Genomic DNA, 15421 nt, shown 5'->3' on the forward strand with positions numbered 1-15421 from the left:
AATATTTGTGTTACAATAGAAACACAGGGGTTCATTGTTTTATGTATTCATAGCTTATAAAAATTATTTCTAAAAGTTAAGTCTCATTCTCATATTACAGAATGGATATGAGCATTATTTCCTGTGGCAACCTTCTCTACATGCCACTATTATGTCTTAATATTGTCTAAAGAAACTGCTCACAAAAAACACCACAACTTTTGCCTCTTAGTTACTCCACCATAAAATTTCTGAGATCATGGGTTTTTCAATAGGTACAGTGCCATGTTTATTTCCCTAAATGTAAACTAAAATTCCAGAATTCCTGTCCATGATAAAGAAAAAACCAAAAGAAATGCCAGGTGCTAATTAATGACAATTACTACAAATCACAACAAATTTAATATGAACTCACCTATCCACTGTGAAGTCACAAGACATCTCCCAAAGCTCAGTATATACCTACAACTACATACACTACCAATTAGCACATTTGTTGAATCATTAATTTTAGAATTTTACCTTCATCTCGGTTTTCTTGTTTTCTTCTTTTCTTTTGTGTATGTTCAGCCTACAGAAAAAGGAGTGTTGCTGTATCAGCCCCTCTATAGAAGTACACAATCATGAGATTAATGAAATTATGAGAAACCCTACACTAGAAATATGATGAGATACATAGAGATACCAGTAAATTCCTGGTTGTGAACTAGAATTTTGTCTGAAACATGTTTAACATTATGTTTTGAATTTAAATTTGTAGTAAAGATAAATAATTGGACATATTTGCTTCCTCAGTAAGAGTTATAAAAACAAAATTTGGGGGTTCCCAGTACAAAGGTAATTCTTAACTCTCTATGCCGAGATCAAAATGGGATAACAGAGTAAATACACAAGGTGCCAAAAAGGAAACACAAATGCAAACCACACCATCTAGATTTGTATTGAAAACTTTAATTTCATGGAACATTTAGTTTCAAAGGTAGGTGCAGACACTCTTTACTGAACCAATTTCTTTAGATTGCATTAATTCAGCAAAATTCTTTAAATACTGATAAGTATGTACTATTTTTTTAACCTTTTAGAGTGAATCTTACACTGCTTACCTTGCTGTGCTGGGTCTTAGTGTAGTGATAAAAGAACATATTGAATTCCTTCAAACATTCATCTTTCAGTTCATAAACTCCATGACCAGAGACACCCGGTTTCCTTACAGAGAAATATTTCATAATATACAGATTATTAATATACATTCAGCACATCTTTAAAGGCAAACACAATTTGTTTTCTAAAGAAGAAGGAATTATAATGGCTACTCACTAATTTATTAAAAGCAGAGAGTGAGCACAGTTAGGACCCTTAAATTTCCAATACAGGATTTACAGGAGTAAACAATTCAGCAGCAAAATATTTCTAGTCTATACCATCTAAAGCACACCGAATAGCCTCTAAAAATTCTTTTTAACTGTGTGGCTTAGAATTTCAGACATTGGATATTGCTGCATAAAATTCAATCCTTTCTTTAACCAAAGTATAAAACAAGTAATACTTGCTGCTTTCCAGCCGGTGAGATTTTTTTAACTGTTCATATAATTTCCCAAGTAAGATTCCCAGGTACACTTACAGTTGCTCTTAACTGAACATGAACAAGCAAACCACATGAAATTTAAAATAAGGTATACTAAAATAAGACATTTTTCTCACAAAAGTAGCAGACATTTGCACTGGTTTTGCTCAACTACAATCTATTTCTCTATACTTGCATACACACAAACATATATATTTAAATATTAAATTAATTTCCAGAAAAAAGGGTAAGTTGCAGAAAATTAGCAACTAAGTAACATAACAGTTACTAGATAGTGATTGTCAAAGGTACAATGACTTCTTAAATTTCTATCTTAGGAAAAAAAATGAACTTTCAAAGATTCTCCCACTTGGACTTGAGATTACTGAACTCCCAAGACTCCTCAACCCAAATTTGAAGAAAGAGGGTGGCAAAGGGAAAGAAAGAGCAGCAGTGTAGGATATTCACACACTGTTCTTTCCTAAGCATATTTGCAAATATATTTACTTCAAGATAGCAAAATATAAGCTGAACAGAGACAGTTGTTCATATTGTTTAACCCAAACATATTTAAGAAATTTTATTTCACTTTCAAGCTATTTATAAAACAACATTAAGAACTTACTTGAATGTAGCCACTTTATCAATTACATTCTCCAAGCCAGTTTCATTGTTCTCCTGGTAAAAAATTTAGTTTGGGATAAACATATAATGAGTCAAGTATCTTCAGTATTATGCTATGTGTAACAAAAATAGACAAATTTAGATAATTCCCTAATTCATGAACTATTATCTTTTGCCCGCTGTTAATCAGAAAGCAGATATTAATAACTAGCATTTTCCAAGGAAGTATCAAAGAGACATCATACTTCCACTTAATAATGTAGAACTTCATTAATAACAGAGCTGATCTCTAGAAACAGGTCAATGCTCACCCAACCTTAACAAAGGGAATAAAAGAGGTTTAGATATTTTAAACAGTGACTGTGGATACTATGATAACATTTAAGGCTATTTCATTTACAACAAAAATTTAGGGGTTTTGCATTGATTGCTGGCCCTGAACATTTCCAGACTATAAAATCTAATCCACATCCTTTGCCTTTGCTTCAATCTTCCACAATTGTAATGGGATGTCAAGAAGTCTTTGTTTTCAAATAGACATGAACAATACTTGACTTCAAATGGATCTGCACAGGTTTAAGTCATCAAAATTACAGCTTAAATTTATCAGTGGTATGCAGGCCAGAATGGAATCCAGCTCCATCACCCTACAGGGCCAAACCAGAAAATTTCACGTTTATTTTTGAACCTAGGAGAACTACAGTTGAATATTCTAGAAAAAATTCACCTCTTAAACAAAAAGTGTAATTCCCATACAAGCCTTTCCAGATCAGCCCATACTTGAATCTATGACATTTACCTTTACATCAGTAAGGTGTGTAAGCCTCTTTGGCATGCCATTTTGTAATTCTCAAACCCACATTTAAGCTTTATATTAGAAATGCTTCCATATAAGGATATGAAAGCTAAAGAAGAAAGACATAAAACAAAAAAAAGTAAATCAAGGAAAAAAAAGTAAATAAATCAGGACTCACGTTTTCAGGCAAGGACTTGGTAATTGCACTGTGAGCCATTGGTTCAATGCACAAGAGATGGATGATTTCTCTCATTATTACATCCTCTTTTGTCACATTACTGATTCCAGGCACATATCTTTCCCCTGTCAGAATGAACCAAAAGGAGAGGAATGGCAAATATGACAGGTATGAAGTGAAATTGAATTTTTCACCATAATGGTATTGTTGGGATATTTCATTGTATAAGCTTGCATTTGTCAGAAGCCTGTCCCAAGTGTCTGAGTAAAAATGATTCTCAGCCTAGATTCCTAACAACATGGGTCGAGATGGACTCTCTTCATATTCTACTTTAACATCAATTACAAAGCTATCTAACAGCTTTTTTCACTGTCCAACTCCTATTGTTTCCATCTCACAAACAGTTGTGATACTGAATCATCTATTTAAAAGAGATATTCCTCAGTATCCTCTCTATACTATGTCTAACAAAATCATCAAGCCTGCTCTGTCAAAGCAATCCTCCATTACTACAACAACACAGAGAAATGAAACATACCCACAACATAGATGAGAATCTGTAGCATCTCTTCTATTAAAACATTATATTGCTTAATCAAATCCTGCAAGAATGAGAGAAATCAGGTTAAAAAAACAAAAACAGAAGTGCAAGAAAATCCATCCACCAAATGACACTGAGCTCAGCCTTCATATCTACTATACTGATAAAATATTGTACTTTAGGAAGAAATTTCCATTCTAACAAGCTGGAAAAAGTGTCTGCTCTGGCAGAGGAGATATTATACAGCAACTGAAGTGCAAGATTCACACGCAAGAAAAGAAACAGCTAAAAAATGTATCCCAAATGAAGGGTTACATCAAAGTTCAAGCCACAAGAAGAAGCATAACAACCCCAGAAACTTCCAACCAGAATAAAAGCACATAACATGGCTTAAGAGAATAGAAATGCTATAGCAAAGTCATTTACATGGATTGTGGTAGATTCCCTGTGGAGACAAGTCTCTATAGACCCAAAATAAAGGTCCAAAAGGGGCAAAACTTGCTTGCTAATTTTGAGGAAGTCTCTACAAATTCCAAAATATTTACCTAACCACAAGCTCCTGTGTTTACTGACTTGTAGTGTGGCCTTAAAAATGCAGTTTTCAACAGTAGCTAGTTTTTCTTACTGATGTTTCATATACTCAAAGCTGACAAATTAAACAGCAGAAAAATTTGCTACTTACCTGATCTTTGGTGGGTTTGATCTTTTTGAAAGCATCAGCAAGCTCATATCTCTGCAGTATCAGCAGGAGAAACTGGTTTGGATCCATAAGAGATGCACCTATCTATCAAAAAACCCAAATTAATATGAACATCACTTGCTATTTCAAAATCAATGAAAACTAAACTGAACTTTTTAAAATGACAAGTATGCAGTGATTCAGAACATTGTACCTGGAGCATGATGATGTCTTTATCATACATCTCTTCTCTGCATTTAACATCTTGATAATAGAACACCTAAGAAACGCAAAAACAAGAGAGAGATATAAAGTAATGTACATCAGTTAATCTCTGAGGCCTTTCAAACTGTACCACATCTTTACTGAGTAAAAGAAAGTCCACATTTCTTTCAAAATAAATATGTACTTTAATGGAAGTGAAAAATGTTTTTTCACTTATCCAGAAAAAGTCTATGCCATACTTCACACCCCCTTCCAAGAGGACATAATTCAGAAGCAGCCATTGGAGTTAAATCAAAACATCCTCCTTCTCCTACCCCAGTTCTCAGAAAGATAATTCTGCAGGGGTTTACCAAGATTTACTTTGATTTCATCAAAGGGTATTGTGCAAGGTTAGTTGAGAACTTCTGCCATCAAAGGGAATAAAAACAGACAAAAAACCCCCAAACAAAAAATCCCCCACCCAAAACCAAACAACCAATAAAACCAGACAACAAAACCAAAACCACCCCAAAGTGAAGCCAAAGGAGGTAAATGCGAGGGCAGACTCTACCTTTACTCTTGCAACAGAAGTCACAAGTATTAGAAAATGTTTGTATGTTTAGCTATAGGGCTGTCAAATGTTTAGTGTGAGACTAATAGTTTCACTTCGGTATATAATAATGTCCATACACCATGAGGAACTTCTAACTTTTTATGCTATAAGCAAGAGTTCAACAAGTACTTTGGCAGTGATTATGGGATCTGAAAGTAGCTTACAAGTAGACATCAGCAACATTATACTATTTGACAGAGTAGAAGAAAGAGGAGTATTTTCATCTCTGCTATGACTCTAAGACAAGGAGGTAAGCTATTGCTGAAGATAGAAATAAAACCATGTGACCTAAATTTCCACCCAGAAACTTTCTATTTACTGTAGGAGTGACCCCATGACCTCTCTCTGCACTGGATGAACCCCTGGCAGCATTACTGAGCAACAAACACCTAGGGGATCAGCTCAGCACTGAACACTGCAGGGAGTACCTGGCTTATCAGGGAGAGCCCATTCCTCCTCCACATCTCTGCAGCAACCTGTGCAACCAGGACAAGACACCGCAAAGGATATTCTACTAGCAGCTCCACTTGAAATTCTTCCTAGAATTTAAAAAAGGAAAAATAAATTTAAAAAAAACCCTCAGAATAAATCTGCCAGTGGTTTTAAAAGTGTAAGTTTAAAGAACAGAGATGTATTGACAGCTGAAAAATAACTTGTATGTGTGTCATGAAGGTTAGAGGATATAGCTTGAGGCTTTTTTCTTTCCAGAGTATAAATCATAAAAGCATTTGGAGAAAAAAAAGAAGTATCTTACAGGAGAAACAAACTCGTGCAATCTTGAGATGGCTCCGGTCTTGCTTAATCGTACATGAAGACCTACAAAACCAAGGAAGAAAAATCAGAAAATAAACCAAAATCAGTGAAGGTTCTCCAACTCTTTCTAAATGTCAGCTAAATCATTTACAATTCAGAGAATTATAGAAAAAAAAAGTCTAAGTTTGTTTAGGAAAGACTTCATACTTTCCTTTTTTTAATCACAACAGTTCTTACTAGGCTTACAAACCATTATTTCATTAATAAATTTACACTAAATGAATGAGTGAACACCATCCAAATTGAGATGCTATATAATATACAATAAATAAATTTTTTATTTCATATTTGAATCATATATCAGTATTAAATTAATTTCAATATTACAAGGATTAACGGATGGTATCCAATGATGTGATAAAGAATCTACAGCTTAATAATAGCATATGATTTCATTTGTATTCTATAGAAAGCAGTGATTGTATTCTGACTGGAAGCCTGTCCTGGCATTGTGCAAAATATGTCTTTCAGGAGGAACATTTTAACCATCCTAAGATATATATGGTTGGAAACTAAATTCAAGATAAATAATAATGGACATTCATTTAAATAAAGGAGATAGAACAAGAAACACTGCAGAGAGAACTAAGGATCTCATTAACAAGAAATTTTTTTCCTTCGTGACTGACTTCTCTGTTTTCCATTTAAAAAGACATCCTTCAATCTCCATGGTAATGTTTTTTGAGAAAAACTTTCCATTAGTGGCACATATGGGGAACATGTCTTCCTCATCATGAGAATGTCACTAAGTCAGAGACCAACTCATCTGCGAAGCACTTAACCCAAATGTTTTCTGGAGTAAAGAACCAGAGATGGATGACAAGCATGGTTTAAACAGCAATCAAAACAGATCACTTACCAGCAAGAGTCCTAGACAGTGGCAAATGTATGCTGACAGGATCTGCAGACACTCTGTAAGGTCTGCTCTCCAGGGTATGGCCACATAAGTGAAACACTGTCTTCTCCCGAGAGCGGCCGTTTGTGCTGCACCTCATCACAGCTTTATGGCATTCTCTGTAAGACCTGAGCAGCAGCTCTTCCTAGAATTAAAAATACATGCAGAATAAAAAAAAAAAAATCCTACAGTCCTTCCTTTCTCTCTTTGTCACACCCAGATTAATTCTTTCAGACCAATTTTTTTGTGGAAAACTATACTGAACAATTGTGAGCTTTTCTAAAAGCTGCTATTTCAAAAGCTGTCAGGAAGATTCCAAAAAGGTATACAGGCAAGAATCACAGAAAATTTATATACTTACATCACAGGCACACCACTCCTGGAACATCAAAAGAATGTTCTTGAGCTGCATCTGTATGGCAATAGCTGCTTCCCAGTCAGGGTCTACCTCAATGTGCTGACCAATCTGTCTTTTTATCTCCTCCATTCCCTGAAATAGAAATCCCACAAAATACTTTGTCTAAATCAGTGATCACAGGCTTAATACAACAGAAAATTCCACAGTCAAAAGATAAAACATATGTAACTAAATCTGATGAGTATTACTTGTATAAACATGTCTTCTTCACCCACCCAAAACAGGGACTGAAGAATTCAACAGTGTAATTGCATGTTTACATCCATTATAATATTATGGGAAAAAGAGGAGCTGTAATCACTTTACAACAGGATATCAGAAAGAAATTCTTTAAATATATTGTACCTGCATGCAAGTTAGAATCCTTAGGAAGGAAACAAATCCTTCTAAAAAACGCTCCCTCAGATGGTCTGTCCATACTGTAGGTTTGCTGACTAAGATATACCTGTCCCAAAAAAAAAAAAAAAAAAAAAGAAAAAATTTTCATACTTCGCTCAGACTTCTCTTATGCTTGTACGTCAAGAGTTGTTGAAATTAAATTGTTTTAATACCATCAATTACATAATCAAATTTCATCACTTCTTCATCTTAAAGTACTCAGAAAATTTTCCCAAATACTAGAACTACTAATACCTTGGTGTGACTCCATCACTAGAAATTAACAGGTTTTTTTTTAATTCCAAGGTGTTTGGGGTGTAATAAACAGAGTAATAAACATTACTCACTTTATTAGAGCAATTTGGTACCAGTAAAATAGAAAACCCTATGCAGATAAGGATTATACAGCTTTCCTAGAATAGCAGCAAATGAGAGATAAATGTCCCATACTGTCTTAGAGTAGATAGATTTTATTTATTAATGTAAATATTATATGCAATTTGATAATTGAAAATCAAAAATGTTTTTACAGAATGTAATTTCAGTATTTTAAAATTTTAAATTTCCATTGAAAAGAAAACGTTAAGATATCATGTATGTTTTTTGAGGGGTTTGGCTTTGGTTTTAAAGCAGTTTAATCATCAGACTCTGCACTGAAACACCTCATCATGCTACCAGTATTTTTGAACTGCTCTAGCTTCTCAGCCTTACACTTACCTGAGGTCAAATATTACTGAATATACCCGGTTCAGTTTGTCCTGACTGTAACCTTGGAAGTTGAACTTGTCATTTTTGTCTAGGTACTCTGGAAGCACTTCTAGGAGTGTCTCTGTAATGATGGTGATTACATTTCGCTCTTCAATCAGATGTCGGGCCTGCAAGAACAAAGTGAAATGTTTTTCTTCCTGTTTTTGTTAATGTTATCATCAAAGTATTTTTCCTTTGAATCCCTCTCTTCCTCATTAAAAATTCTTTGAAGCATTTGCAAAGAGCACAAAATAAAAAAAACTCCCACAGTATTTATTGCACAGGAACACAACTGCTATCAACTACAAAGTTTGTTCAACAACTACGTATGTTTGTTCAACTCTGACAGCATCTATATAATGGATATGCCATTTTTTTCCTAGAAAGATCATGTAGAAAAGAATTTTTGCATTAGTACTTCAGCTAAGAAACATATAACTTTTAAAAGTTATAGATATACTTCCTCCCCATATTTCACCCCCACAAGAAGACACTTAACCATTTTTTACCCCCTTGCCCTGTTTTGAAAGTCACATAGACAGGTAAATGTGAGCAGTAAATAAATACACAAAGTTAATGCAGAGTACAATGTGCCAGGAACTTATACTTATTTGCATTCCCTCTATGTTCTGTAATGAATTTTCACATCAACTCAAGCTCCTGCTTTCATATTGGCTTTCACAAATCTCAAAATCATTCATATTCAACTCAGCAATGCTAAAGTCTCCCTGCCAAACACAACAATCTGCAAAGGTGGTACTACTAGCAATTCTCCAACTTATTTTACACCTCCAGCAGAGCCAAGCTGTACATACCAGAGTAGGTACAGTGAACATCTGAACTGAGAGCGCTGTCACAGAGAGAACTCTGTCATGATCATCACTGATGTATTCCTTTTGCAATGCCTTGTAATACTAGAAAAAGAGAGTATTGGGGACGTTAAACAAATGCTAGCAAAACTGTTTACTTTTTTATTCACAAGAATTACATCTCAGTGTGTCTCTCCCGCCTAATAGAATCACATCCAAAAAAACAGCACAATATCCTCAATGCACCAAAGCAAGTCAGTATGGCCCCCACTGCCTTAATACTGAAGATAAGCACAAATGTAACTGATTTGTCAGATTGCAAACAGAATTATTTCTTGCAATGAACTGCATGGATAGTTCAACAACCGTCTGTAAAAGACATGTGCAATGAGTAATGCAAGTCTTTGTTTGCTTTGTTTCAGTCCAGAGAAAATCAAAAAGTATCAATCATCTTTATCAGAATTAAAAAGTATCACCCTAAAACAAAACACACTTTGTTTTATGTTTTGTATATTTCTCATTTATTGTATCGAATTTTCAAAAAGAAAGGCCAATTTCAGTTGCAGTTCATCTGGCATTTCAAAATATACACAGAACAATAACAATATGGCAATCAAACAAGCATATTCTAAGGAACAAACCAGTGATATGGGACTTAATTAACTGCACTCCAATAAAGGCTGAGACAGTTATTGAGGTTCTGCTCGTTTAAAATTCCCTATTTATACTGAAACAATTTTCAGTTTGGGGGGAAATTTCATAAAGTTAGTACAAATTCATAGCATAAAAATCAAAGCATTTACCTTCACAAATTCAACAGCAAAAAGTTTTTTGTATTCCATTTCCATGAAAAAACTACTGAAGATAAGTTCATGAAGAACCTTCCTCGCCCCTGCGAAGAGCCAATACAATGCACGTCACATTGTTGTACTAAGATGCACATTTTGTGGAAAAACAGGAACCAATTACTAAACTATGATTAAAAAGAATCATTGAAAGTCTTGAAATGGTTATGAAGCATACGAACACAGTTATTAATTACTTTTGGGTTTTGACATTTATTGGTTTGTATTTAAAACATCAAGTAATCAAGTCACTCAGGGTCAGGTTGCATTTTGTAAAAAGATCTTTCAAGATACATAAAGCAGGACAAATTGAGGTGGCAAATACATATCCCAAATATAAGTTAGCTCAGCTGTAAAAATTGAAGCTGTATAAAAACTGCAATAAAAAAAAAAGAACTGTAATGCATAGCACTCACATTTATCTATATGTCACACACGTGAAAAATTAATTTGACAAATCTTTCATTTTTAGCAACATGGATAAACAAACCTTTATGAAGCCTTGCATCCCATAGCATCAACTTGCTTATAAAGCAGGGCTTTTCAGATCCAGCTTCTTCCTTGAGACATATTTGACAAAAGATCTGGCGAAAGTCACCTGTAGGGATGAAACTACTCATTTGTACAAGAATGTTTCAATAATTAAATTATATGACACAAGAAATTTACAATTACATAAATCTATTACTTAAAAGAAGAAAAAAAGAAGGCGCTTAAGTAAGAATTACTTTTAACATTTTTTCTCAATGAATATACTTCCATAGACGCTTTGCCTCACTAATTTTTTCCTATTATTCTTGCCTACCTAATTTAATAAATCCTGTGATGCAGAAGAGTATTTTAAAATGAAAATAACTGAGACAGCTTTGCAAAGCAGATCCACAAGAAGCCTTTACTATGTCAGCATAGAAATGCTCAGGACTAGGCAAGTTTCTGCTGGTCACTGCCTCAGGCCTTGAAAGTCAGTCTTTTGTAGAATTTCAGAAATTCTTTAGTATTTTCCTGCACCTATCAGTAGATACAGTACTTGAAGCAGTTTTGGAGATCAACATATCGCAGTCAACCTCGGGTTTTTAATGTTCCAAAATGAGGCCTTATGTTACTAATTTGAAAAGGAAAAGTGAAGAGTCATGAATCAAATTCCTGACAACTTGGAAATAAACATTATTAAATGTTTCTTGATCCATGTTCTACCACTTGAAACAAAACCATGAGAAGAACAGGAACCACCTGACCATGCAAAGGTTCCAGCTGAGTATGGAACATCAGGGTCATAAAGCCTCTGTGTATATAATCCAGAAGGACAGGAATGTTTGACTTCAATCTTTGTACTTAGAGACTCTTCTAAAACATAAAAGTATCCATTAACTGACCTCAGTAAAAATCAAACTTTCACTAGAAACTTTGAAATAATCCACACTCAAAAAACTTGCACCAACTGGAAGAACTGTCTGAAGAACTCAGAACAGCAAGAAAATACTGTTAGCAAAATAAATACAAACTTGAAAAGAACAGAACACTAAAACTTGTAAAACACTGTAAAGAATTACAAAAAAAGTACAGCTCTGATCTGTGTATTTCAAGCAAGCATTCAAAAAATCTTAGAAGACATTCACTTCATTGAAGCTTACAAAGGGGCTAAAGCAGACCACCAGATTAACCTATCAAGGAGGAGGGTAACAAGTTATTAGAGTTTAATCTATTCATATTTGTATTGTGTGGAGAAATTTTATAATGGCTTTAGTGTGGCAAGACACAGGTATGAAAAAAAATAGTAATAAATCAAAAGTACATTGATTCAGGAATCTTTAAAACTATAAGCATCATCAAACACCAGCACAATGTTTAAAAGCTTCAAATAGACTTTCCAGTACTGGAAAAAAAATTAATTAAGATTTTAATATTTTTTTTATTGACACTTTCTAATGAATCACAGCTATCAAATCTGAAGCAGAAATTGATGTAAGCAGAGGATGTATGTTTCCACTGACAGAGATGCTCTGTGGGTTTGCACCAGCACTGAGGAGGGAAGCTTTTAAGTAAAGGAGTCACACACTGAGGGCATGTGATGCTAAAAGTGAAAATAATAAAATTTTGAGATAGTGTTCCATCAGGGAAACAAACACATTTATTTCAACAAGAAGAAAAGTACTGCTATTCATGACCTTGCTAACGGATATCATCACCCTTGCTACTGCACTAATAATTTTCTAATTAGAAACAACATCAAAGTATTTTAATTAAGGGAATATCATATATAACACTGTTTAATTTATTCAAATACTGGTATGGCATTATTTTAACAAAACTCAGCAATGCTTACTTGAATAGCTCATGAGTTTGTTCAGCCAAGAACCAAGGCGCAAGGCAAACTTCTGGTGTGCCATAACATCAGCATGCAGAACCTCCACGTGAAGAGGCCGTTGAGAAACATTTTCAGAATGCCTCTAGGAGTCAGGTAAATATTAGTGCATATAAAATAAAATAACATTATTTAATTATTTATTTTCACTCCCCACCATCTCTCCCAAGCAAAACAAAGAAAACAGTTTGATGATCTATTTCTGAAGATATCTATCTCAAATGTGGTACTGTAAATTCAATTCCAAAAAGTTCACAGGCAAATTATAAAACCATGGATGTACTAAGCTAAAGATGGTATGGCAGACAAAAAGTGCTCAGTGTCAATACTAATTAGGCTGCTTTGGGGTGTTTTTTTGTGAAAATTACTTTAGGAAGTTACCTTAATTTCTTCTTTTGCTTCCTGACAAGAGGCATAATGTCCTGCCTTAACAGCTCTACGACCCTGTTTAAGAAAATACTGAGCATGAGACCAATACAAAGCAAACCTAAAGCATCACAAGTCCAATCCTTGCTATGCTTTTAATACATAATAGGAAAAACAGAGCCCAACACCACTCACAGCACTATTAAACACCAAGAAGCAAATAAAAATTAACATCATTGTCTGTAAGAAAAACACTAAAATCAACAACACAACGACCAAGTTGTGGGTATCTTAAGGAAAATTCATGTACACATTAAAAAGATGAAAGAGATTTCTGCACAATACTTTGAACACAAACCATATCAACTTTCCTCCTGGCACAAAGTACATGAAATAGCAGAATATAACCAGAGATACGTGCTTCCTAAACAAGTTTTCCACACCTGGGGAACAAGTGCTGACTAAGAGTTGCTCAGCCATGTGCCTTTCTTTCCTCAAGCTCCAGCAACCAGAAACAAAGATTCTATAACCAAGTGACTATAGTAGTAACTCTTAATGACTAGAAGGTGACTCTCTGATATCCCAAATGCACTAACCTCTTTATCTATAGCAGTTGTATGCAACTGGGCTTCACCAAGTTCACAGCCAAGTGCCCTTTGCAGGCTGTAGATGACATGATCGTAAGAATGGTGTTCATCATTGAAAAGGACACAGTAGTAGCTGTCTGCCTTCTCTCTGCTGGGAAAAAGGTAACATATCATACAAATGAAAGTAAAATTGTAAATAGTATCCTTTCAAATACAGCTTAATTGATAGCTTGAGATGAATGCCAAATACAATTTAAAAAGTTATTCAAATAAATCAAGCATATTCTTCATGCTAATGACATCCCCCACCATCTGTGCCAGAAAAAGCCATAGAAATTATGTATCAAGTACAAAAGAGAAGTTTTGAAGTTCTTTGATATTCTATTATAATTTCCTTTCTCTGCTGTTTTATGAACCATTTGTTTTTTAATGTGATACACAGCCTTTTTCCATTTTCACACAATCACAAAATGTTTGAGTTGGAGAGGCCCTTTAAAATTCATCTAGTCCAGCCACCCTGCAATGAGGAGGGACATTTTCAACTAGATCAGGTTGCTCAGAGTCCCATCCGACATGACCTTGAATGTTTCCAAGGATGGTGCATCCACCAACCCTCTGGGCAACCAGTTCCAGTGTTTCACCGCCCTCATTGCAAAAGCTTTCTTCCTGTATTTATCCTAAATCTACCCTCCTTGAGTTTCAAACCATTAGCCATTGTCCTACTGCAACAGACCTTGCTAATAGGTTTGTCCACATCTTTCTCTCAAGCACTGTGGAAAGTATCCTTGAAAATCTGCCAGCTCAGTTCTGTTCCCCTGCCCCTTAGCACCCCACCAGTGTCTCCCAAGACAGCCAATGGCACCTGGTGAGTCTCTCCACTCCTGACATTTCCTCCCCTGCACGAAGACCTGCCATTTCACTGTAGATCAGGGGGGCTCAGGAGCAATTCCCTTCAGTGACTGAGGGAGGACAGTCACACACTACTTTTCCCATGAAGTATTAAAAGCTTTTCTCTTCATAACTCTAGGTCATATATGCCACAGTGCTGTTTACAGGGATTTCAGCACTAATGTCTGCATGAGTATGAGACTATTTCAGGCAACATTATAATCCAAGTTGCTAATGAATTGAAAAGAAAGTTGGAAATACTCCCTACCTAATGGTGAGCTCCACAGGCAGTTCCTTCTCTTCCTCCCAGATAAGCATATCTACAATGTATTTTATCACAGAGGGAAACACTCTTCTAGAATGCTCCATAATTTCTTCATTCAACTGACATTCAGAATTCTGTAAAACATGAAATAATATTAATATGGAAAAGAATCTAAAAAAATTAAATGGGGTTTGATATAGTACCTTATTAATATTGTAGGAAATTATACTATAATATATATATATATATACTGTAAATTATATATACATATGTGTACTACAATCAGGAAATAATTCTTTTCACAATTTTCAAGCAAATTAACCTCACCTAATTTCTTCTTTACAAAGTTATTTCATTGCAAGGGCTCTCAGTAGTGCTCCAACAGTTTCATATACCTGTCTCTATGCATTCATGTTTTATCCAGACCTAGAATATGAAAGGCCTCATCAAATGTGTTAGTTTCTTTTCTAAAAATACTTCTTTAATTTTTTTTTTAATTTTTATAATTTTGTTTGCGTTTTTTGTTTTTTTTTTTTTTTTTTTTAATTTGCATTCAAAAAAGCTGTTAAAAGCTTTCTGCATTCCCATAGATATTAAAAGTTTCCAGTGCAGACCAAGCAACAAGCTCCCCTGGTAAACAAATCACTCCTTATTGCAGCTTCAACCATTTTTATCTCTGAAATCCATTAACTTTCTTCAAAAAGAAGGACAAAAAAGTGAAGGAAAGCTTTGTCTCATTTTTCTGTAAGGCCAGTGCTTTTTATTCCTTTTCCATTCAACTTTTGGACTGGAACATCAATAACAGTATGTCTGCTACAAAACCATCAGGGATTTGGGGTCTGCTTACAATGACAAATGCTGTGGTTTTTT

At 34.7% G+C, this 15421-nt stretch overlaps 1 protein-coding gene across 5 annotated transcripts in view; it reads right to left on the reverse strand.

Moving 5' to 3' along the window:
- Positions 1-15421, reverse strand: part of UBR1 (ubiquitin protein ligase E3 component n-recognin 1) — a 56958-nt gene that overhangs the window by 27330 nt on the left and 14207 nt on the right. For 3 of the 5 annotated variants that reach the window (XR_010028088.1, XM_063159123.1, XM_063159121.1), the window contains exons 5-24: positions 14555-14685; positions 13408-13549; positions 12827-12889; positions 12407-12530; positions 10574-10681; positions 10042-10130; positions 9245-9343; positions 8400-8557; positions 7650-7749; positions 7248-7376; positions 6851-7031; positions 5933-5994; positions 5607-5717; positions 4576-4641; positions 4365-4466; positions 3680-3743; positions 3142-3266; positions 2169-2221; positions 1083-1185; positions 502-550 (exon numbers count right to left, since the gene is read on the reverse strand). Coding sequence is in view for 4 of the 5 variants with exons in the window: in XM_063159123.1 (XP_063015193.1) it covers positions 502-550; positions 1083-1185; positions 2169-2221; positions 3142-3266; positions 3680-3743; positions 4365-4466; positions 4576-4641; positions 5607-5717; positions 5933-5994; positions 6851-7031; positions 7248-7376; positions 7650-7749; positions 8400-8557; positions 9245-9343; positions 10042-10130; positions 10574-10681; positions 12407-12530; positions 12827-12889; positions 13408-13549; positions 14555-14685 (2059 nt within the window). In the remaining variant the exon portion in view is untranslated. The remainder of the gene's footprint in view (positions 1-501; positions 551-1082; positions 1186-2168; positions 2222-3141; positions 3267-3679; positions 3744-4364; positions 4467-4575; positions 4642-5606; positions 5718-5932; positions 5995-6850; positions 7032-7247; positions 7377-7649; positions 7750-8399; positions 8558-9244; positions 9344-10041; positions 10131-10573; positions 10682-12406; positions 12531-12826; positions 12890-13407; positions 13550-14554; positions 14686-15421) is intronic. The other 2 variants (XM_063159124.1, XM_063159122.1) reach the window with 1 other exon arrangement.

Source organism: Melospiza melodia, chromosome 6, assembly GCF_035770615.1.
Source record: "Melospiza melodia melodia isolate bMelMel2 chromosome 6, bMelMel2.pri, whole genome shotgun sequence".
NCBI lineage: Eukaryota > Metazoa > Chordata > Aves > Passeriformes > Passerellidae > Melospiza > Melospiza melodia.